The sequence below is a fragment of the Harpia harpyja genome, chromosome 4 (assembly GCF_026419915.1).
Source record: "Harpia harpyja isolate bHarHar1 chromosome 4, bHarHar1 primary haplotype, whole genome shotgun sequence".
Taxonomy (NCBI): Eukaryota; Metazoa; Chordata; class Aves; order Accipitriformes; family Accipitridae; genus Harpia; species Harpia harpyja.
In genome coordinates, this window is record NC_068943.1 from 82,895,169 (window position 1) to 82,917,036 (window position 21,868).

The 21,868-nt window shown below is 42.6% G+C and overlaps 3 protein-coding genes across 22 annotated transcripts in view; 1 reads left to right on the plus strand and 2 right to left on the minus strand.

The window, feature by feature from the left end:
- LOC128140826 (E3 ubiquitin-protein ligase RNF113A-like) overlaps positions 1–5,781 on the plus strand; it is an 18,007-nt gene extending 12,226 nt beyond the window's left edge. For 5 of the 13 annotated variants that reach the window (XM_052785177.1, XM_052785178.1, XM_052785184.1 and 2 more), the window contains one exon: positions 2,624–5,781. The gene's annotated coding sequence lies outside the window, so the exon portion shown is untranslated. The remainder of the gene's footprint in view (positions 1–2,623) is intronic. The other 8 variants (XM_052785183.1, XM_052785185.1, XM_052785190.1 and 5 more) reach the window with 3 other exon arrangements.
- STRADA (STE20 related adaptor alpha) overlaps positions 1–9,089 on the minus strand; it is a 14,068-nt gene extending 4,979 nt beyond the window's left edge. For 2 of the 8 annotated variants that reach the window (XR_008234832.1, XM_052785165.1), the window contains exons 1-8: positions 8,547–8,609; positions 8,283–8,367; positions 6,941–6,998; positions 6,044–6,072; positions 2,341–2,443; positions 1,713–1,834; positions 1,474–1,582; positions 1,233–1,356 (exon numbers count right to left, since the gene is read on the minus strand). Coding sequence is in view for 7 of the 8 variants with exons in the window: in XM_052785165.1 (XP_052641125.1) it covers positions 1,233–1,356; positions 1,474–1,582; positions 1,713–1,834; positions 2,341–2,443; positions 6,044–6,072; positions 6,941–6,998; positions 8,283–8,318 (581 nt within the window). In the remaining variant the exon portion in view is untranslated. Of the gene's footprint in view, positions 1–1,232; positions 1,357–1,473; positions 1,583–1,712; positions 1,835–2,340; positions 2,444–6,043; positions 6,073–6,940; positions 6,999–8,282; positions 8,374–8,546; positions 8,610–9,003 lie in introns of those variants that run through there. The other 6 variants (XM_052785169.1, XM_052785166.1, XM_052785167.1 and 3 more) reach the window with 6 other exon arrangements.
- On the minus strand, positions 9,078–21,835 carry CCDC47 (coiled-coil domain containing 47). The gene is made up of 13 exons (XM_052785164.1): positions 21,499–21,835; positions 19,012–19,277; positions 18,775–18,882; positions 17,246–17,420; positions 16,802–16,923; positions 16,098–16,163; positions 15,101–15,202; positions 14,112–14,222; positions 13,450–13,535; positions 12,052–12,110; positions 11,289–11,398; positions 10,961–11,128; positions 9,078–10,652 (listed from the first exon to the last, which is right to left on the minus strand). Exons 2-13 carry the CDS (start codon positions 19,270–19,272, stop codon positions 10,572–10,574), a joined length of 1,449 nt encoding a protein of 482 aa, XP_052641124.1. The 5' UTR covers positions 19,273–19,277; positions 21,499–21,835; the 3' UTR covers positions 9,078–10,571.
- Positions 21,836–21,868: the final 33 nt, after the last annotated feature.

Here is a 21,868-nt window from a genome sequence, read left to right on the forward strand (position 1 = left end):
TAATTTCCCATGAGTATCAAACTGACTTGATCTAACAATCTTGTGGCCTGGATAAGTGCACTATTCACTGGGTGAAAAACTGGCTGGATGGCCGAGCCCAGAGGGTAGTGGTGAATGGGGTGAAATCCAGTTGGCGGCAGGTCACGAGTGGTGTTCCCCAGGGCTCGGTGTTAGGCCCTGTTCTGTTTAATATCTTTATTGATGATTTGGATGAGGGGATTGAGTGCACCCTCAGCAAGTTTGCAGATGACACCAAGTTGGGAGGCAGGGTCGATCTGCTTGAGGGTAGGGAGGCTCTACAAAGAGATCTGGACAGGCTGGATCGATGGGCTGAGGCCAATTGTATGAAGTTTAACACGGCCAAGTGCCGGGTCCTGCACTTCGGTCACGGCAACCCCATGCAGCGCTACAGGCTTGGGGAAGAGTGGCTGGAAAGCTGCCCGGCCGAGAAAGACCTGGGGGTGCTGGTTGACAGCCAGCTGAATATGAGCCAGCAGTGTGCCCAGGTGGCCAAGAAGGCCAATCACATCCTAGCCTGTATCAGGAACAGTGTGGCCAGCAGGAGCAGGGAGGTGGTTGTTCCCCTGTACTCACTCCCTGGTGAGGCCGCACCCCGAGTACTGTGTTCAGTTTTGGGCCCCTCACTACAGGAAAGACATTGAGCTGCTTGAGCGTGTCCAGAGAAGGGCAACCAAGTTGGTGAGGGGCCTTGAGCACAAGTCTTATGAGGAGCGGCTGAGGGATCTGGGGTTGTTCAGTCTAGAAAAGAGGAGGCTGAGGGGAGACCTTATCGCTCTCTACAACTACCTGAAAGGGGGTTGTAGTGAGGTGGGTGTTGGTCTCTTCTGTCAGGTGTCTGGAGATAGGGCAAGAGGAAATGGCCTCAAGTTGAGGCAAGGGAGATTTAGGTTAGATATTAGGAAAAATTTTTTTACTGAGAGGGTTGTCAAACATTGGAATGGGCTGCCCAGGGAAGTGGTTGAGTCACCATCCCTGGAGGTATTCAAAAAGCGAGTGGACAGGGTACTCCAGGGCATGGTTTAGGGGGCATGGTTAATGGTTGGACTTGATGATCTTGAAGGTCTTTTCCAACCTAAATGATTCTATGATTCTAAACTTGATAATGTGTTCCACATCACTTGAACTATCTACTCTATTCTAATGATGAGCAGTATTTCTGAGAACTTCCAACAGAGGGAAAATGGATTGCCTTTTTTTTTTTTTTTAAATACCTATGTACGTAGCCCATATGGTGGATGTAGTCAAGTGCTTTCAATACACCTTGGAGGATATATGCAATAGCCAGTTCACTCATCCCATCCATAAAATGGGTACAGATTAAATCTTTTGCAGAACCTAAAAAGAAACAAACCACCTCTTAATTGGTCAGAAAAAAACCCAAGGATACTTCACCTCTTAAATTTCATTTCACAGAACATGATGGTCAGACAAAGGTATTCCCTCTCCACCTACCGTACGCCATGAAAGATGTCACTACCCATAGCTCATTGTCAGCTATGAAAGTTGCTTTGTATGGCACAATGTTAGGGTGGTTGAAGAGCTTGGAAACATGAAGTTCCCCCTAAAATAAAAAAAAGATATTTTGATTCAACTTAGTAAATGCAGAAATATGAATACAGTATTGATAAGCACTGCTCTTGCTGTCTGTCTTCTCCTAAACTTGCATTATGGTATTAGTGGATTCATGTTACCTGCAAGAACGTGACCATTTCGTTTGTACAGGCCTCCAAGTTCACTCTTCTGACTGTGACATACTCTCCTGTGGGTTTATACCTGGCCAGGTTCACAACCATCAAGTCTTCAAAGCCTCTGCCTGAAAGAAAAGGCATTAAAGCTTCAGCAATACTTCTGGAGAACTCCTCCAGTCCTTGACCCTTAAATAATCTTTATGCTCATTTACTGAAACTATTTTTGGCCTTGTGAAAAAGAGTAATCATTCCATCAGATACCACCTTCCTTGGCATGTATTCCATCAAGAGAAAGCCTCCTAGCCAGTAGTATTATCCTGCCTTTCAAGTTCAGAACTGAGGTAGAAATAAAATGATTAGGCCACAGGCCCAATAAGGACAGGGACAGGTTTCAGGCTGCTGCTTCTGACTTTGTACTTCACACTCAGTATCATTAAGCCACCACATGCCTCTTTCAGTTCAAAGCCTTTAGGACTGGCATCTCATTTTCTATTAAAGTGATTTTAAAATCAAAGAGGACAGGCATTTAATTAAAAAATAAGTAATCAATCAAGAAAAGGCCAACAAATCTGCACAAGTTATTTTCTTTGCAAAACAGACTTTCAATCCTCCAGCCCGCTAGTAGTATTACCTATGATAGTGAGCAACTCATAACAGCTGCTGTCTGGTAGGAAGTTGCTCATGGTGTCCCTTTTAGGGGAAGAAGCTATCGACTCGGAGCTCGCCTCATTTGTCTGGGGAGGAGGGAAAAAAAAAAGTCGAGTCAGAAGAAGTAAAGATCACATGCCAGAAAAAATCATCTGCTCCTTATATTATCATACACCTCAAAATAATATGACAGTACTGAATATAGAAGAGAGAATTTAATTGCTGTTAAAATAATTTTAAATAGTTATTTATCAATTGAAATCCAGGAGATGCCTCATTTCAGAAGATCCAGACATCTGTGTTTCAAAACATGTAACCATAACAGGTAGGTTCTTAATTACTGCAAGATAGAATTTCTTTACAAATATTTGGATAAAGCCAATTACTATTCCCCAGGACACCTTAAGCACTGCTTTATAGTAACTACCTTTCTCCCATTAATTACAAACTTCTGTGCCACCATCCTGTTGCCTGAGCAAAGGCCATCAAAGGAAAGCTTGTTTATAGCACTTGTCTGCATTGTGGCAGTCACCATTCCTGTCTAATGCTGGGGCTTCTTGTTTTCAGCTGCTCATCTCTGATAAGACCAGCACAGCTGAAGCTGCTTAGCTGAATGGTGGAAGTGATGAACCAACTTAGCCCAAGATATGAAGATCAGACACACATGAAAAGAGAAGCTCCAAATGAAAGCAAAAACTTTACTGCAAAGCATTAGTGCTTACAGGAAAAAGAAAAAACAAACCAAAAAACAAAAACCACACCACACAGGGAAGCAGCACTCCCAAGCCTGTCAGCTTTTCTTCACTACATCTGACATAAAGCTGCTTTATTTACATACACATAACCTTTTGAAGCAGGATTTTGCAGAAGACAAACTTCAATGTTCTTGCAAGTTCCATTATACCTTCCAACTCCCTCAAATTTTCAAAGTCACAAGGAGAGCATCCTAATGGGGAACCAAATTTATTTGGTGTCTAAGATAAGACTTAGTTATCTCAAATTTCCAGCACATTAACTCCTCCTGACATTTGGAACTCCAGCTCATTTTTTCCACCTCATTCTTCACCAACTGCAAATGCCCTTTATCAGACATTTTCTCATGGTACATGAAGCAGAAAATGCTTGTGCATTTTCCTAGAGTGACAGCAAATACTCTTTTTCCATCACTGAAAGATGGAAACAACACAGTGACAGCTGAAAAACAAGGAACTTGCTGTTCTACACTCAGTCCAGGGTAAATGTAGTGCAATGAGCACAGATGTGAATTTGCCATAAATTACCTTTGTGTCCCTAACTATACTTTGGGAGTAAGCTAATAGTCAGGCTTCCCAAGTTCTACCTTTTCAAACGACTTTGAACAGCACACATTTTACCTCTCTCTGCCTACCTTTAAAATAGGTATATTTTTCAGTTAAGAGAAAAGGCAAAATTTAAGGTTTGTGAACAGTGCTATGGTGTAATTTCAGCTCAAACAACTCTAGCACAGCAGCTCAGTCCTGTTTCAGGATAGCTAACCCCTGAGATCTCAGCAATCCCAAATCCTTTTTGTCTAGTCCTACTAGCACACTACACAGTGCTGTTTCTTGGCCGAGAACAGGCAGCAACTTTCCATTCATGATTTCAAACTTCTGTTAAAGATGCCTGTCAATTCTCATCTCAATTGTATCATTCATTACTTCTTCCAGCAATTTCACACAGTCCTGTCAACAGCAAGATTGCCAGGAGACACACACAGGCAGATGGAAACCTCTGAAGCAGAAAGGCACCACCAAGGAAATGAAAGCAGGAGGTTCTGATAAAGCAGCGTTATGGAGCAATGACAGCTGGTGAAACACTGAGCAATATGTAAGTGGTTTGCTTTATTAAAGTCCACTCCAGATATAGCATAAGCCAACAAAACAGATGCAAAAAATTAAATTTAATCTTATTAATGGTGTAGGCTGTTTCAACAATAATGGAAAAATACTGTAAATTCCCTTTTCAAAAGTCTTCCAGTATATCAGAGGTCTTCACTCACCTCTCTTCATGTTAGTAGTGACCGATAACTGAGTTAATGCAAAAGGAGCTCTACCCAAAATTTATCAACTTCATACAGGAGTTTAAAAAAAAAAAAAAGTTAAACTGAAATGTCATTTATGAAATACTGCAAAAAAGCTCCTCAGTGGTTTCACACAGGACAACTTTTGGTGTATGGTCAAAAGCAAAAGCAGCTGCAAAATGAAGTCACATATGACTAGCTTTATGGCATGACATTCATTAAGAGGTAGCTTTCCAGCTTGTTGGTCTGATTTTAATTTGAGATAGATTTAAGGAAATTAATCTTTGAAAGGCAACTACTGTTATAAATGCCATAAGAAAATCAGTTAAGTGATGCGAGCAAGGATCTGCATTTGCGAAATGACATTCATCCAAGTCAGGAAGAGGGAATATAATTTTTGTTCTGCTGCCTTCCTCTCCAACTCCTCATTCCCTCACTCACTTTCAGCATGAGCCACAAAAATTTTCCTCCCGTCCCTCTCCCCAGATTATTTACCTTTTTCTATAGCCCTGCTGGAAGAAGTAAGGTTTTATTTAGATGTAAAAATCAAAATGAGAGTCAGCAATACCACTGCAAAAGTGTTCAAACCCCAAGTGAATACTTTAACAAAAACAAAACAGATGCTAATCTCAATTTGCTTCCAATTCAGCATATGTGTAACACTCAGCAATTTAAAAAAAGGTGTGAATTTGCTTGACTTTATACAAAACATTCCATATACATCTCAGATTTTCAGCATTGTTTGTGCCAGTAAATTACAGACACTGGCACAAAAATCAATTATAAGCAGCTTGAACTGACACAGTTACTATAATCAAATCACACTTAATTCACATTTGTAATTAGCTTAAACTAGAGCAACACCTGCACACAGAAGTGTTTTAATATGGTATATTGAAGGTAGGTGGGAAATCATTTCGACAAATACATGCTATCATAAGTTGTGTTATTCTATGAGCATTGCTCATTATGAACAGATAGTGTGCAATCAGGGCCTACAGAACAAAAAGCATCAAGGTAAAGTTTTCAACTGCCACATTTTGGCTGTACATTTTTGAACAGACATGCCATGTTTGCTAGTGATTTTAGTTTTTAAGAGGCAAAGCTCTCTAAGCATGCATGGAATTGGCTCCAAGGATGACCAGACAACAGGAGGTAAAGTGACCTCAAACTGAAAATTACATGATGTTTGGTTTTGATGTTGGAGCCTCTGTTGTGGCTGCTCTACAGGGAAGAGAAAGGAAATCAGAATCGATGTGTTCAGAAGGGAACACTGGTTTTGAATAGCCAACATAAAATTTTTTGGGCCTAGTTTTCAGAAGTCCCATCAACTTGTTGTAAGAGATTAGCATCTCTGAAGAATCAGATCTAAATCATCTCGAAAAAGAGACCCTTGTGGGACTGGGGGGAGGGGGAACGATGACACAAATACAAATCCAAGAGATTATGTTTGAAGTTTTGACTTGTCACATATAGTTTGAAAACCACACACCAAAATCTCCACTCCAGGGTGAAACCTGTTTCCACACTTGTAGAGCTAAATATAGAGATGAAATATATAACTAAGATAAAAAGAAAAATCAAACTTCCACAAGGAATAATCTCCATGCAATGAACCACAGCACCACAGCCTGCAAAAGTCACTTACTTTTCTCCGAGAGTCACCCGGAGGCTGCTCTGGAGTAAAGAAATTAATTGTTCACCATGTTGTGTTTAACAGATACCCATTAAAAATATAGTTGGAAAACTGAGTAAAGAACCCTGTGTGATACTTTTTGATACCAAATATATACAATATTTTTTTTTCAAAGACATTTAATTTACACATAAGGTTGTAGCACTAAAAATAATCAAATTCTAGTACAACTATGGAATTAAAGAGATTCAAGTAGTGCTACTGTTCATATATTCAACATAAATGTAAAGTGACAAATTTTTTTATTATACTTCCAAACACATTAAAAAAATGATGTATCTACTTTGCTTAAATACAGAAGAGACTATCTAAAGTTTATTTAAAATAATGAAAATTCTTCCAATCCACCTGGAAGCTCAAGATCTAGATATCTTTCCTATGCTCTGATTGCTTTACCTGTCACTGATGAGGAATTCTGCATCCTAGTGGGCAATTTTGTTCATTATGCACAAAGGAGAACAGAAATCAGTCAGCTCTCCTGCAGGCACACTGGGGAGCTGTCATCAGTTTCAAAATCCATTTTTACCTGGAAAATTGTAATTAACCTTCCCAAACCCCAAATCTATCTTTTGCATAGGAAAAAAGTGGTTATGCTAAGAAATACAGAACACAGGGTCTGAAAATAGTACTGCCATCAACATGAAATTGATTTCCAAATAACTTGCTAGATCTTGGACACTTCCATATTAACTTTATATGGTTAGCCAGCTTGCATAACCACATCTGGTGCTACAACCAGATTTATTCATCTCTTTTACTGTTAAGATACATATTTGCAACCAAATTAACAAACCTTGCAGCTAAAATAAAACATTTCTAACAACGTCATCTAACGAGCGGAAAACTTACCTCCAAACAGTTCAAACTCCCTTAAGCCCTCAACAATGAATTTTTCGGACACCCACCGCTGAAAGAAGAAGAAGAAAAAAAATCCCCCAGATAATTAGTTATTCCATCTAGAGACAAATTTCTTTTCCCCCTTCCCCAGAAAAAATGGTAACACTTCAAGGATTCTGCTATGGTCTGAAACTGATTAGCTGCAACATCAGAGATACATCCTTACTTTGGACAGGATATTCTCTTCTTGTGCCATGAAGATGGCATACACCCAGCAACCACACAGGTGCTACTGCTTTTCCTGACCAGCATGCACTTGCAATAAAGTTAACATAATTTTAGATCATTCAAACATGAATCTTTACACATGCACATACAGCAAAATTAATAAGCATGCTAAAACTCCCCTATACGGGCAAATAAAAGTTGTTTTTTGGGTGTAACAGGTGTAAACAAAAAACTTCAACTATTTACAACGAGGTGACATCCTAGAGAACTTAAATATTTTGGCTACATATCTATTGACTGAATGCAGAATTAGAACATAGATATTTTAAAGCTATTGTTCTCTTCCAGAATTCATGCTTAAAGTTCACAGCAAGCATTTGCTTGTGCAGAGAAGTGTTTATACCAGTCTATTCAACTCTGTAATTCAAAGAAAGATACATACAAGCACACATAACACACAGTAGAATATGCAATTTTAGGCTTGCAGAGTGTTGATCATGAAGTTAACGTTAGATAAACACAAACGCTCCCACATTAGAATTTGTCTACTTGGTAAAATAACTAAAAAAATAGCCTATGTTGTTTAGTGCAAGGGAAGGCGGTCCTAGAAAGCACCAACGAGTCTTTAGGTGACAATGACTCAAAACTCGTATGTAACAATACCGTTTTAAGGCATTAAAAGTGGTTTTCTCACATGAAACTTCCTCACTTAAAAATGCAGAACCAAAGCAAGCTGTTGTGTTTAGCTTTCCAAGAAAGTTAAGTTTAGAAATAACCTGTCGGTGGTGTGACAGAGGTGAGGCAGATAACTTCGTAAAGAAAGGTAGAAAGAAATCAGCATTACCACGCTTTTTCTTAATTGCAACGCCCATTACAAGCCCCTCGCACCGTACACACAAGAGATACAGGTGTGCAAGCAATAAATACTTCAGCACAGGGTTTGGGTTTTTTTCCGCTAGCGCCTAGCTTGCACATCGATACCCTGCCCTATAATTAGCACGTTTTAACGTGACTTTAAAGTGCTTTCCAGGAGGCCGGCCCCGCCGCTGCTCCTCTGCACAAGCGCAAGGCTGGCTCTACCGACACGCCGGCGTCTGAGGGAAGCTGGAAGGTGTTCAACACTCACCCTAATCCGTTCGGGTTTACTTACAAGAAAAGACATGGAATCCGCGTTTGTGTTACCACACGCAGCTCGTTAAAGGACCGGCAACCTGCAGGCACAAGAGCGGGTCACCCCCTCACGCCTCACCCCGGGACCGAGCGCCGCTGCCGGGCAGCCCCAGGCCGGCAGGACCCTACCGGAGCGCGGCCGGCCGGTAAGCACCGCCGAGGGCCCGCGGCGGCCCCCGCAAGGCAGCGACCTCCCCTCCCGCCCCCCCGGGCCCCTCACCCGCTCTCTCAGGCTGCGGCCGCCGCTTACCGGCAGGAGACGCTGCGCGTGTGACGCCAGCACGCCGCCACGTGATGCGGGCGCTCGCGTGACGTCACCCCCCGAGCCTCCCGCGCGTTACCAGCGGCGGGAAGCGGCCGGCGCCATGTTGGTTCCCTCAGAAAGCGGTCGAGGCTTCGTCCCAGCGGCCCGCCCAGCCGCTCCTCGGGCACCGGGGGAAGGCGCCCTGCCCGCCCTCGGTGCTGCTGCAGTGCCTGCGCGGCCCCGTCCCTTAAAGGCAGGGGGCAAATCCTCCATCTCCACCCACCCTGGCCTGCACGAGGGGAGAGACGCCTTCCTCTGGCTCCGGGCCCTCTGCCCCAGCACCCACCGCCCTCAGAGGGAGCAGCTCCCGAGGGGACAGAATCATTTCATCGCAGCAGAGATAACGGCTGCCCCTATGTGTTGAAAAACCGACCCAGGACAAACGAGGCTGTGAGATTCTACCAGATGAAAGGAACACAGAGTCCAGCCAAGTAAAGTAGGCAGGTGGAGTGTTTCAATTATATTTTACTCTTCATTAGATTGTTCAGTTGAATGTTCATATTACAAAATTAGCTGCCGTGGCCCACAAACGTATGGGACTTCAGGAAAGCTGTCCACTTACTCAAAAAAGCACAAACTAGTATTTCCTTTCAAAGAACTTTGTGAAACAATACCATATTAATCTTTAAAGCTAAATAGTGCTAAAATTTCACATAATCGACATTAGTTTTGGTTTTAAATAATTTTACCAACCATTATAAAATTAATGTATTTGCATGTATCAGGTTACAGACATTTGCATTTAAATCAGTGTGAAGTATCCCATGCTGGAACAAGAAGTTTAAGCAATTGCTGTTTCAACAGCAACTCATTCTTATTGCCTCAGAACCAAGTTTGCACAAAATATCGAACAAGAAAATGCAAGACATTTTTCCCCCCAAAACTGTTAAAAGCAACAATAAAATTCCTTCTAGACAGGAAGCATTTATAAAATGCAGAGCTCTCTCAGTTAGCGAAGTGCTTGCACAAGGGCATTCACTTCATTCTCCCCATTTATATTCAAAAACCTGAAATGATCGTTTACCAGATGAAGAGGATATGTGTCCTCTGAAACGTTTTTACTTGCTTGGGGAAATTGGCAATTGCAGGTACTTCACTGAATCTAGCTTCTGGCTGAAGTGAACTAGGCAGCAGCTGCTGAGATCAAGAGAAAAGTTTGAGGCAAACTTGTACAGTTAAAAATATTCAAGGAAGGCTAGTTGAAGCTGTTAACTCACCATGCGCTCACTCCTGAAGGAACACCACGCTGACATTACAAACTTCACATTGTATTAAGCTTGCAGCATTCAAAACCACAAGTAGGAAACTGTTCATGTATTCCATTCCCTCGTATCTAACCTATCTATATGTTTCATACATATGCCAATCGCCCACAGGTGACATAATACTGTTTCAGTCCCTTGTTTGTAAAAAAAGAAAATAAAAATCACTTCTATTCTACTGGGCTTAAATCCCTGAAGAATCCATACTGTGTATGGAAGGCTCTAAGTTTTGTGCCTTTACAAGCTTGATGCAAATAAATGCACAGTAAATGATTATTGTGCAGTTTTCCTCCCCTTAAATTTTTCTCCCTTCCCTCCCAATAACTAAAACCAAAGTTTAAAACCAAAGCATGAATATGTTGCCAGCACACGTGGACAGGTTTACAATCTTCTGTTTTTAAAGAACAAATGACAAAGAGCATTCAAGAATATTGCAATTTTTTTTTAAACAGACAAGTAGCAAAAATTTATACCACCTGGAATAAAACTGCCGAGACAAAGCTCTCTACATACACCTGCATGTTGCTGTAATACTTAAATAAGTAACACCAATGCAAGGAACATTTCTCTTAATGGCTACTAGTGTTCAAAGAAGCATAGGATTATGGAGTTAAGTAGGTCTTTGTACCCTGTGAATTACAATTCTGCAGGTGGCACTGAGACGCTTCTCACAATGGAGTCACATAGCTTTCACTTTGATTTGCTTCATCTTCATCTGCTTCTTCTCAAGTTTCTTCTGCTCACGCCGCAAAGCAGCTTCCTGTAGGCAGGGGCAGAGATCTGAATGAGCATTGGTGATGTCTTCAAAGAGCAAAATGATCATTTCAGCAGAGCCAAACAAAAACCACCTCCAGTACACTTGGGTTCACATCTCTAACCACATGAGCTGGCTCCACACTGGGAGCCTTCGCATGTTTCAGAAAGCAATAGCATATACCCTGAAAGTTGTCTGCCTTCCAGCAAATAAGAAATCAAAGTTGGCCATTGCTGGTGCACCTACAGGCAGCCCTGGCGATATCATAGGAGAAATTTGCCAGTAGCTTGTAACAATCTGAAAATCCATCTCACCTCCAGCCGACGCTGTTTTTCAGGATCCTCTTCATTCATGATTCGCTCTTTCTCTGCCCGTTTTTTCTCTTCTCGACGGGACTGGGCAGCCTCCTGCCTTTGCACGTGAGTCAGTTTAAGGAAGTTCTCTTCCACACGAGCCCTGTTCTTGTCAGCTTTTTGTTTACCCTTTTCACAGAGAAAAGCAAATGCAGTTAATACAGATTTCCCCATGAGCAGGATGCAGTATCTCTGGTAGTCATATTGGAAACATAAGGCTCCCAATTGTAAGATTAATGGTTGCGATTTCGTACAATATTCAGAAGACAGAAAAATACACACTACTTACTTCTCTGTTCAGACGGAACTTCTTTGCTTTGTCAATAGAGTAGATAACCATGCTCATCAGAGGCAGCAAAGACTCCATGTCCTTTGGGGAAGTGTTGCCTGAACCAGGCACTGAAATAAAGAGTTTCTTGTTAATTCGGAGAGGTTGGCAGGATTTTTCTACTTGCTGTAACCCTCCTTCCTTATTGCTCACACCATTCATGAAAGAAAGATGTTCTTATCGTCCTCTTCAGGACAGTGACAGGCACATTTCCCACACACAATCCTTCTTAGTTTTATTAGTACAGAATACAAACATAAGGGCCGAATTCAGGGTCTGACATTAGCTTCACTTGGAGCTACGGCCTTGAATTTTGAAGAGAACTATGGGCCTTTTCTAGAATAGCCTCCCAACAGGCTGTTTTTATTTCAAACCAGGGTTAACCAAGTAACTCTGCAAGCCTAAACTGCAAGGCATGTGACTTAAAAACTAGCCACCTTCCAATGATGACCTAATACAACCACCAGTAGACATACGAGTATGAACCAAGATCAACAATAGCAAGATTGAGTATCCTATTATTATGACGATATGCTGCTCAGTCCCCGGTGTTAGTACTGCCTTCTGTTCACTGGTTAACCAATCAATGATCGTGTTACATGCACTGAAGTAATTCGTCATACATTGTCTTCCATAGGTGACAGAACTTGAGCATGTGACTTGCACAAATAAAGCACAACACTCCCACAGATACACATATACACATGTACACCAGTTCTCCTACCGTTAAATGTAAACAAAAGTGTCTTTTTAGTTTCGGGCAGTTTTGTAAGCTGACCCTCCCTGGTAGGAAAGAAAAAAGTGGCCAGAATGAGTGAAGAAAAATACAGGCATACAAAATACCTAACATTGTTAGGGAAAACCTCGTCAAGAACCAAGAGACACTTGCAAACTACTCAAATAAAATAAACAAGATTAAAAGCCTGGCTGTAACCCAAATTTAAGTTTAAAATTTTTCAGATTCCTGAAGTGTTTTACTCAAAAGCATGCAGTGAAAAGGCATTAATGCAAAAACATACTAACAGCACCATCAAATCTGATTGTCAGAAGTCATCTGAGCTCTGGCATCTGAGCCCTAAGAAGGCTGGTATATTTTTAATGACACTCCATTTTACATATGCCCTGCTGTTTATACTACTACAGATCTTCTATAAATACTAGTTAGGAAAAACAAAACAAAACACAAAACTAAAAACCAAAACATTTTCTAAAGAATTCAAGTCTTCACTGCCCCAAACCCCACAGTATTCTAATGTAAGAAAGTCAGACCTACATTTCACAGATCCTCCAAAGCCTAGCAATTTCAGTACAAAGGTACATATACTGCTGTCTTATAATTAAATCAAAGTATGTTCTTTTTTGGAGGACAGTTTCAAGTTCTGATACGGATCACTTATTTATATGCCTGTGAGCGTAATACACCCTTGCAAAAACCTACATGGTAATTCAGATAAGATAAATCACCCACCACTTGCAATTCTGAAGCAGCAGATAAAAGCACCTCAAGACTAGGAGGCTTAGAGAAACAGAAGAGGTACTGCATCTGTGTATTTCTGAAGCACAGCTGAGAATCAACCTGAACAAAAGTACCCAAGCGATGGATTCAACAACAGAAGGTTTAGACATATCAGCTAGGGAAGGGCAAGCAGCCTTGATTTTTTTTTTTTTTTATTTTTTTTTTTTACACTGCAGACTTTGCTTAAACCTAGTTCTTAATGCATCCAAACAGCATCTGAGTTAATGTGTTGAGTTCTCCTCCTGCAGTGTTATTTCTTGGCCCTTAAACTCTAACACGCCCTATACCTTTAGTGGGATTACTCAGTTGCTTTCCATGCAGCTGTGTACACTAGCTGCCAGATGTTATCTGAAATTTGTAGCTGCCCAAACTACAGCATAACCAGCACACAAAAACAAATATTAAGGCAATACAGCACCTTGATCTTCTAAACTAATGCAGCATTTGGAAGCATTGGGAGTGTATTTATTCACCTGTTTTACCTTAGCTCCCAATTTCTCTTTGTGTACATTCCAGCAGGCTTCACACTGCAAACAAGTTTGTCAGCCTCTATTTTGCTTAGTGTTACAATAGCTACTGGGAAGAGAGATCTAGCTTTATACGTACTCTTGCATAAGTTTTGGACCGGAGAACTGGTCCGAGAATTGGACGGACTCAATCTTGTCAGCATAGTGCGTGAGGAAATGTATCATCTAAAAGAGAAACTGGGGTTAGTTTTTCCCAACACCGATCCATCTGCAGCCTACCCACTCCATATGGGTTTGCCAAAGAGTCCATATATCACTTAGAAAATTGCTGTGCTCAGCTTGCCACAATGACTCTAATTTAAACTGCCAATTTTTTTTTTAGCTTTTGCTAGAATGGGCTTCAATGCATGGAATTAATGTGAGCAACTCAGATACTATATAATTCTCATTTGGGATTTTCCAATTCATTTGATAACATGTCAACTCTGAGGACCTGCAGACATACCATCAACACCCTCCTTCGAACTGGCCGCTGAAGCTAACTTCCAGGCTCTGAAAGGCAGTTTTAAGTCTGCAGTTCACGTTAGACTAACAGTTGCTATGTAAAAGGAATAAACATGAGAATAACATCCTTCTTCCAGCCCTTAAGCTTCCTTAGGGTCTTGACTTCTCTAGATCTCACTAGGGCTATTTGGCTCTCCTGTTGTGATATTTACAGGAGATAAAGATTAGAACTTTTTTGCATAGGCTGCAGGTGCCAGGGTTACCAAGGAAGATTTGTACTAATTCATTCAAGATTACCTTAGCGTCCATCATTCCCTCTGTGACCTCCCCCATCTCCGACAAGATAGCCAGCGAATCTGGAAGCCCGTATTTTGCACCAGACTTAGGCTTATCACTGCAGAACTCACTCTGTTTCAAAGAGAACAAAGGGAAAGAAATAAAAACAGAGGCTTCTAAGTATCTTATCAGACTGAACTGATACAGCACAGTGGGACCCCTAAAAGTACCTGAAAAGAAGCAATAAAAAATACACTTGGTCACTCAGTCTGGCTGGGGACATTTCAAGCATAAAGCAAAGCATGCAGTATCAATAGTCTTTAAGTTAGTATTTCCCTTCAATAGTCAGTACTTTAAGGGAAAAGATAAAATGGTTCTAATACATCCATGCTGGAATGCTCAAAGAGGATTAAGGCATTTTGCTTGTATTGTTTCATAACAGAACAAAAACAACTGGCATCCTACCAACCACACTTCAGACCTGTTACTTGAGACAAGTTATGAGAGAAAAGATTTGCAAACCACTGCTTGTTATCACTGGATTCTTTCCAAGCTTCAGGGCTTGAATATATGGAAAGTTTTAACTTCGGATCACATAAAAGCAGAGGACTTAGACCCAAACTTTCCACATCACATGTCACTAATTAAGTTTACTTTTCAATCCTTGAAAAAGTCATTAGTGCAAATTAAATGAGGTGAAGTGACACTGGTGTGTATCCTGACAATATACTTCAGCCTTCTCTTAAATGAGCTATACACCAAAAGGAAGATGTAAGCTGCCTTCAATTGTCTCTTTTCTTGCAGTTCTGAGAGCAGCTGGCTAGCACTTCAGATGTTTGATGGCATTAGACTTTCATCCATCAGACAAAAATGTCTTTTCCCCACACACTAATTCCAACAGGTCAGTCACAAGTTTTCAGCTGTTCCCAAGAAAATACGCAATCTACAGACTAGAGGTTCTTATATGCTATTATTTAACATGTTAGTATTCCCAGCATGAACATACATACCAAGTCCTGCATCTCCTTCTGAAGTCGCACCAGTGCTTTTCTCGTTCCAACAGCAAACACATAGGTGTCCATATCTTCATCATTCATTGTTACTTTTATTTGCTGCAGGACAGAATGTTATTAGCCCTGATCAGATTTATACGACGTACTCTGCCTTCAGACTACTGGCCAAATATGACTTCAATGTTTGTCTGACACTTTGATTCATAAGAAGAAAGACTAATCAAGGCTATACACAGCTAAGATAAAGGTTGTTGATTTAAAGCTTCTCAGTGTGTCTTAAGGTAAGGTAGCTTTTTAATTATATTGAGTACTCAATTCAGTATTCTGGTATAATGCTACAGTGTAATGACGGTGACTAGAACAACAGAGTTGTAAGACTCACTTGCACTGCAGCTATCCATTGCTTATGAGCAACTGCCCACATCTAAATTAAATATTTTTAATAGATACAAGTAAATACAGTTATAGATACATGGAAAGAGCATTCACTGTGCACACAGCCACTGTTCTTCCAAAGGTAGCCTCTCTTGGTATTTATGCAGTTAGAGATTACCCTCATATCCAAGAGCAAGGGGCAAGGCAAAAAAGTAACATTACAAGATACAATATCCAGGCCAGCATACACAGTAAGCAGCTCTGTTCAGTCTGCCTGAACAGACAGAAGAACAATCATTAAGTGTTGCAGATTGTAAAGCCACTTTTTATCAAGATGAGGTCTTGAAGCATGAAAGACTGTTCACAAAAACCACTCAAACAATAAAACCCATAGATAAAACAATTTCCAGTTATCAGCAGCGTGCATTTCACAGGCAGAAAAGAAATACGAATTATTCTTTCAGGTTGTTTCGACAGTTACTGAACTGGAAGATACGGAATACTATAGAAAGACACCTGGCAGTTCACTCGTGTGTCATGAGAACAATCAAAAGCAGCAGAGCAGAACCGAAGGAATGCAACAATTTATCACAGCTAATCTAAAGGGCTGAGCACATACCACTTGGTCAGAAGCTGGCCTCATCATGCGTGCAAGAACGTTCAGTAGGTCTTGTCTCTTGAGAAACTAAAAACAAAAGTTTGTAAACAAAGAAGATAGCTGAATATACCTAGAATGCAGTACTTTATTGGCAGATAGCAGTGGGGCTTAAGGAAAAATAGGACAATTATAAGTAGATGTTTTTCAGAGAATAATTTAACTTTGAAGGGCCCTTTGGAAGTCACCTATGCTGCTCAAAAGCAGGCCTACTTTCTGCATTAGATGAGTTTCTCAGGGCCTTGTTCCCTCAAGTTAGGAGCTGAACCAGCATGCGGGGCTGTCCCATCCCATGTGCAGGACTTTGTATTTGTCTTTGTTATACTTCCTTGGAATCCTCTTAGTTCATTCCTCCAACATGCTAAAGTCCCTCTAAATGGCAGCTGGGCTCTTCAGCTACAGTTACCTCTGTTTAGACTATACTTCTGGTTTCTATACTCTTTCTGTAAGCGTTCACTCTTACCTACTTGGGTGGGCAGAATACAGGCCTGTACGGATCTTTAGTCCGACCAGTCTTCCCTTCATGTGTGCACATTCAGTACCCTGTATCTGAATGTGGGTGAAAAAGTCAAGCTGAGACTCCTTGTTGCTCGCACTGGAATGGAAAAGCCTCTAGAACCTGAAAACTGGTGACAAGTAAACAGTACTACAAACTCCCTCTTCCTTACCTTTAGCTGGATGAGCATTCCTTCACAGCACACCCTTCCAGAGCACCACAAGTTATATATGTGTTCATTTTCTTGATTTAGTTTCCCAGTGCTTGTAGCTTCTTTATTAGTACCATCATCCCCTGAAGGAAACAACAGTGAAAGAGAACTACAATCTAAAAATCACAAGTTTAAACACCAAAGTTCAGCAGTAGGCTTAGAACTCAGTTGTTGCTGGATTACTTCAGTATCACCGTGATGTTTCTGAATAATTTATGTAACACCACTATAACCTAATTTCTGCACTGTGAGACTGGCACACTAATTGTCTACACACACAGCTGTCATTAGTACTACCATGCATCTGCATAGAAAAGGTTACTCTTCTCTATAGCCTACATGCCAGTTTAAAACCCGCATTACTCAAATAAACTAACAATGGATCCTAGTCATTATGGAACTCACCAACAAGAGCAAAGTTACTTTCTAGCAGCTCCCTGTGAGTATTGAACCACGCATGAGCCAGACGGTTGTTTTTGTTCTTCCCAATGATGTAATTCATGATGTAAGCAAGAAGACCCGTTACCATCAGGATCTCCATGTAGTAACTCTCCCAGCTGTTTTGAAGGTGCGCAGGGACCTACGGTAAGTGAATGGAGACTGTCTTTTACATATTGAATGAACAGATTCGATATACACAAACAATTTGGAAAACACAGAGTACTGGAGAAGCTTCACAAAGGCGACAGGACAGAGCTAAGCCTACATAATGCTTTTGGCTCTACTGGAACACTGTAATCATGCAGGAAACAACTGATAATAGCATTGCCAAAATACCTGGCTAATACAAACAAAATACTTCTCTCTTCCAAGTGAGCCTGTGCTAGCATGTATCCCTCAAGAGTAGTCAACAGCCCAGCATTTCAGCCCACTGATTATTTGAGCTTGATGCCCTGCCCATCACAGCATTATCAGATAGATTGCAACAGAATTTACATGATAAAGTAATACCCAATGTCCGGGAGCATTTTCAGGATGCCATCAAGAGCCACAGGCTGCATGGGGGAGCAGGGAAGCCATCTTTAGAGATTAACTAGCCATTCTGCTATGCTGTATCACCCTTGAGTCATAAAAGTCCCCAAACCTTAATTTTCACTACCCAGGTCAGCCATAATACTTAAAAAGAGATCTTAGGATAATAAAAATGCAGGCCTCAAGCACGTGATCATTCTGTAAAAGACTCTCTTGGGAGGCAACAAGAAGGTGATACAGGGTGGACAGAAAGACTGGCTTCAAAAACAGTCAGTCTCGTCAATTTCTAATCTGAAACTTTAGCCATAGACAAGCTAAAAATACACTATGTTTATTGTAAGCATACCGTCATTGCAACCTCTTCTTTATGTGTTGACAAAGCACCCAGACATTCTGGGATGTATGTTTTTTCTCTGGATTAAATGAAGGTCATCACTCTAGCTCCTCTACTTCTCCCTCATAGTCATATGGGTAAAAGAAGCTAAGTCATAAAATGCTTTGGTCAAAACTATGTTTCAAAAGGACTGCTTTAATGAAGAATGTCCTGATCCATACTCCAATCCCAATTCTCAGTTTGAATACAGAATACAGCATTGATCCAAGGATGGGAGTTCTAGCAACTTAAAATAAGAGATCAACAGACCAAAGGCACCTGCCCTGGAAGTTTTACTTCAAGACTTGCTATTTAGAGTAGCAAACACCAATGCAGAAGAGCATGGAATTGGGACCTGGCACACCTGGATCGTATTCTGCTGCTATCCTGTTGCATTATTTCAGGTATTTCTCGTCTCCACACTTCGTCACATTTCTGCACTGTCTCTTGTTAATTCAAATAGCAAATTCTTTAGGACAGATTCTCTCTTATGTATACTTTTTTACAGTAATGACATTATTGGCATACCACCTTAAAAAAATAAAGTGATGAAACACCAAATAGAAAGCAGATCAACATTTATACCTACATTAACTATTGTTATGGGGTCTTTATTTTTGCTATGAGATGCATCAGGTTTCTCTTCATAGCCTTCAAACTCCTCATCATCATACGGTTCACTCTCGGTATCACCTTCCTAAAGGACAGAATCACAAACAGCATGAAAATCCAAAGCCTGGTGAGCAAAATCCAAAAAGATAAGGTGAGAAAGAAAGGTGTAGAGATACTATTAGGAAACACATAGAGAAAGGAGATGAGGCATTACCTGTGCATCTGCATCATCAAAGTCTTCCTGGTTCTCATCCTGACCTTCAAGCTCTATAGTGGCTTCTTCTTCATCATCTTCTGTAGTGATGATCCTCTGAGGAGACTCTGTGACTGCATCTTCATTAACATCTTCAAATTCAGCAAAGTCATTATCATCATATTCCATAATGTCATCTCCATCCTCAAATTCATCATACTTTGCCAAAGAAAAACTCCATGGGATGAACAGGACAGCAATAAAAATATACAAATTCTTCATTTTCACTGAAAAAAAAGAAAAATCAAACATTGCAAAAAATCCTTATCGATTCTGTTACATCACACCTCCAGGAATGCCCAACTTCCGTGAACAATTTCAAAACGCTATCAGGGTCAGACCGGAGAGAGAAATAAACCTCTGCCTGATCTTGCCATCTTCTGTATAAAGAAAGTGAATACTCTTACAAGAAAAAATAACTTTGAAGGTGAGGTTCTAGACTTTCTTGCTTGTAGCAGGAGCAGCTGACGCAGCAGCAAGTTCACATCTGGCCAAGCTGTTCAGATGAGCAAGTTCTGCAAGCAGAGATGTTCCACTATAAAACTGACTCTCCAATAGCATCTCTCAGTCAGTTAGCACTGCCAGCTCATTTCAAAGACCACACACTGTGCCTACAGTTGTTATTAATTAGCAATTAGACACAGTCAGATCAATGAATGTGTAACAACAACAGGAAATCTTAAAATGCACTTAGTCCATTTACTTTAAACAGCAATGCTCTGATAGCCTCTGCTAGTTTAAAAGTGCTCATCTTTGATTTTCTAGACTGCATGCTTGGAATCAGGTCCCACAGCATCCCAGCACCATTTCTGTTTAAAGATAGAGACCTTTTGTTGTAAGCGCTACAAAAAAAAGCAGGAAGAGGATGGATATTGCACTGGTCCCCAAAACAACAAAGTAAGCTGGGGCTCATGAGACCAAAGCGCTCTCCCCAGATCTGCCAGAAACCTGCAGAGAGTTTTTCAGTTCCCCTTTTTTTTCCCCTCAGCTTCCTACGTCTTTTCTGCATGATCTCGGAACAGTCCCAGTCTCCCACTCAGACTGTGGGGACCATCAGCAAGGTCCAAACTAAGAGCCTGAAAAGGCAGTAATAACCCTAACGGCTGTGTTTCACAGACAGCTACGGAGGATCGCCTGCATCAGACTTGGCAGTAAGACTCATTTTACTCCCTCCCGCAACCAGATCTGAGTGGGAATTTGAATGTTAATGAGACTGTTCTCTTAAAAACTTGAAATAGAAACTATTTGTTTCTAAATTAGACCAGCGCTCCTCTGAGTACCACAGGCAGGGAACCCACTGCTACGAATGACAAGGACAGCTAAAATAAACGCCTCTGTCAAACACTTCTCATTCTAGCAAAAACCGGAACAGAACATGTTCACAGGAACGTTAACCCAGATGGAAAGTACAGCAAGGCAGCGCCCAGGAATTTAGCACGTTGTTTGGGTACGTTACAACTTTATGTGAATTTAAACAGAAAAACAAAATGCTATTTACATATGACAGAATTTGCATTGAGGTTAAAAGCACCAGGACAACGGAACCACCTGCTCAACCACACCCCAGCAGTTTCACAATAACAATTTTGAGATTACTTCAGTATATCCACTTTCAAAAGACCCCACAACTCCAGAAAGCCTCACACCAAATAAACTTCTGCTGAACTAGAAACAGCTGAACTAGAGACGGGTGAAAACCAGAACACGCTCCTAACCCAGCCATCTCCGTCACAAGGCAGAACGGGTTCTAAGTACAAACAACTCCACCAAGCAGAATAGGCTTTGGCAGGCCCTCCACGATCCACATGCCACCGACTTTCCCTTGCAAGAGGAGCCGGCTTCATCCACCGCTCTCCGCACAGGCGAGAGGGAACGGAGCGGGCGCCGGGTCCCAGCAGGTCGGGCCCCCGCCGTCACCCCCACCACCCCCCCAGCCTAAAGCACGGACGCCCACCACAGCTGCTGCTCGGCGGCCGTACCGCGGATCCCCTGGCTCCCGGCTCCTTACAGGGACACAAGTCAAGGTTAGCGAGGCTAAGATTAGCTCCCTGTGTCCCCCCCCACCGCCGCCGCGGGGCGCAGGTCCTCCCCCCCCCCGGCCGACTCCCCACAGCCTTGCCCCACACGCCCGCTCCCCCTTCCCACTCTCACCCCCAGAAGGGTCCCATGCCCCCCGGCCCGGCTCCCAGCGTCTCCCGCCCCCGCGGGACACAGCACAGGCCCCCCATGCCCGGTGACCTCGGGGCCAGGCCGCCCCTCCCGGGGGCACTACGGGGCCGAGGGCGGTCGGCAACAGAGGGTGGGAAAGGGGAGAGGGCGAGGTTTTCCCGGACGGACGGACGGCCGACCCCCGGGGGAGGCGGGAGCGGGGTGCCCCATCCCCGGCAGGGCGCGGGGCAGCCGTCGCGGGGGGCGTGGGGCGCGGGACCCGGCCCGGGGCCGCGTTACCTGAGTCACGCGGCGGCGCCGCCGCTTAGGCCCGGCCCTCGGCCTCCGTTCAGCGCCCGCCGCCGCGGCCGCAAACGGCGCAGCCTGCGTGCTTTGCGTAGCGGGGAGCATGCGCACTGCGGGCTGCCCGCGGCGGCCGCCCGGGCTGCGTGGGCGCAGGTGTGCGTGAGTATACACGCGTGGGCGGTGGGAAGGAAAACCCACAAGCCTCGCCGCTGAGGGAGAAGCCGGGCCCCAGCACCCCCTGCGCGGTCCCGGTGTCTGCCGGCGAGGGCGGCCCGGGATGCTCACGCCTTGCCCGGTTCCATCGCCCTCCTCCCGCGGCTTCACCCGCTGCCAGCGCGCATGCTCCGCGGGGCGTGCTGACCTC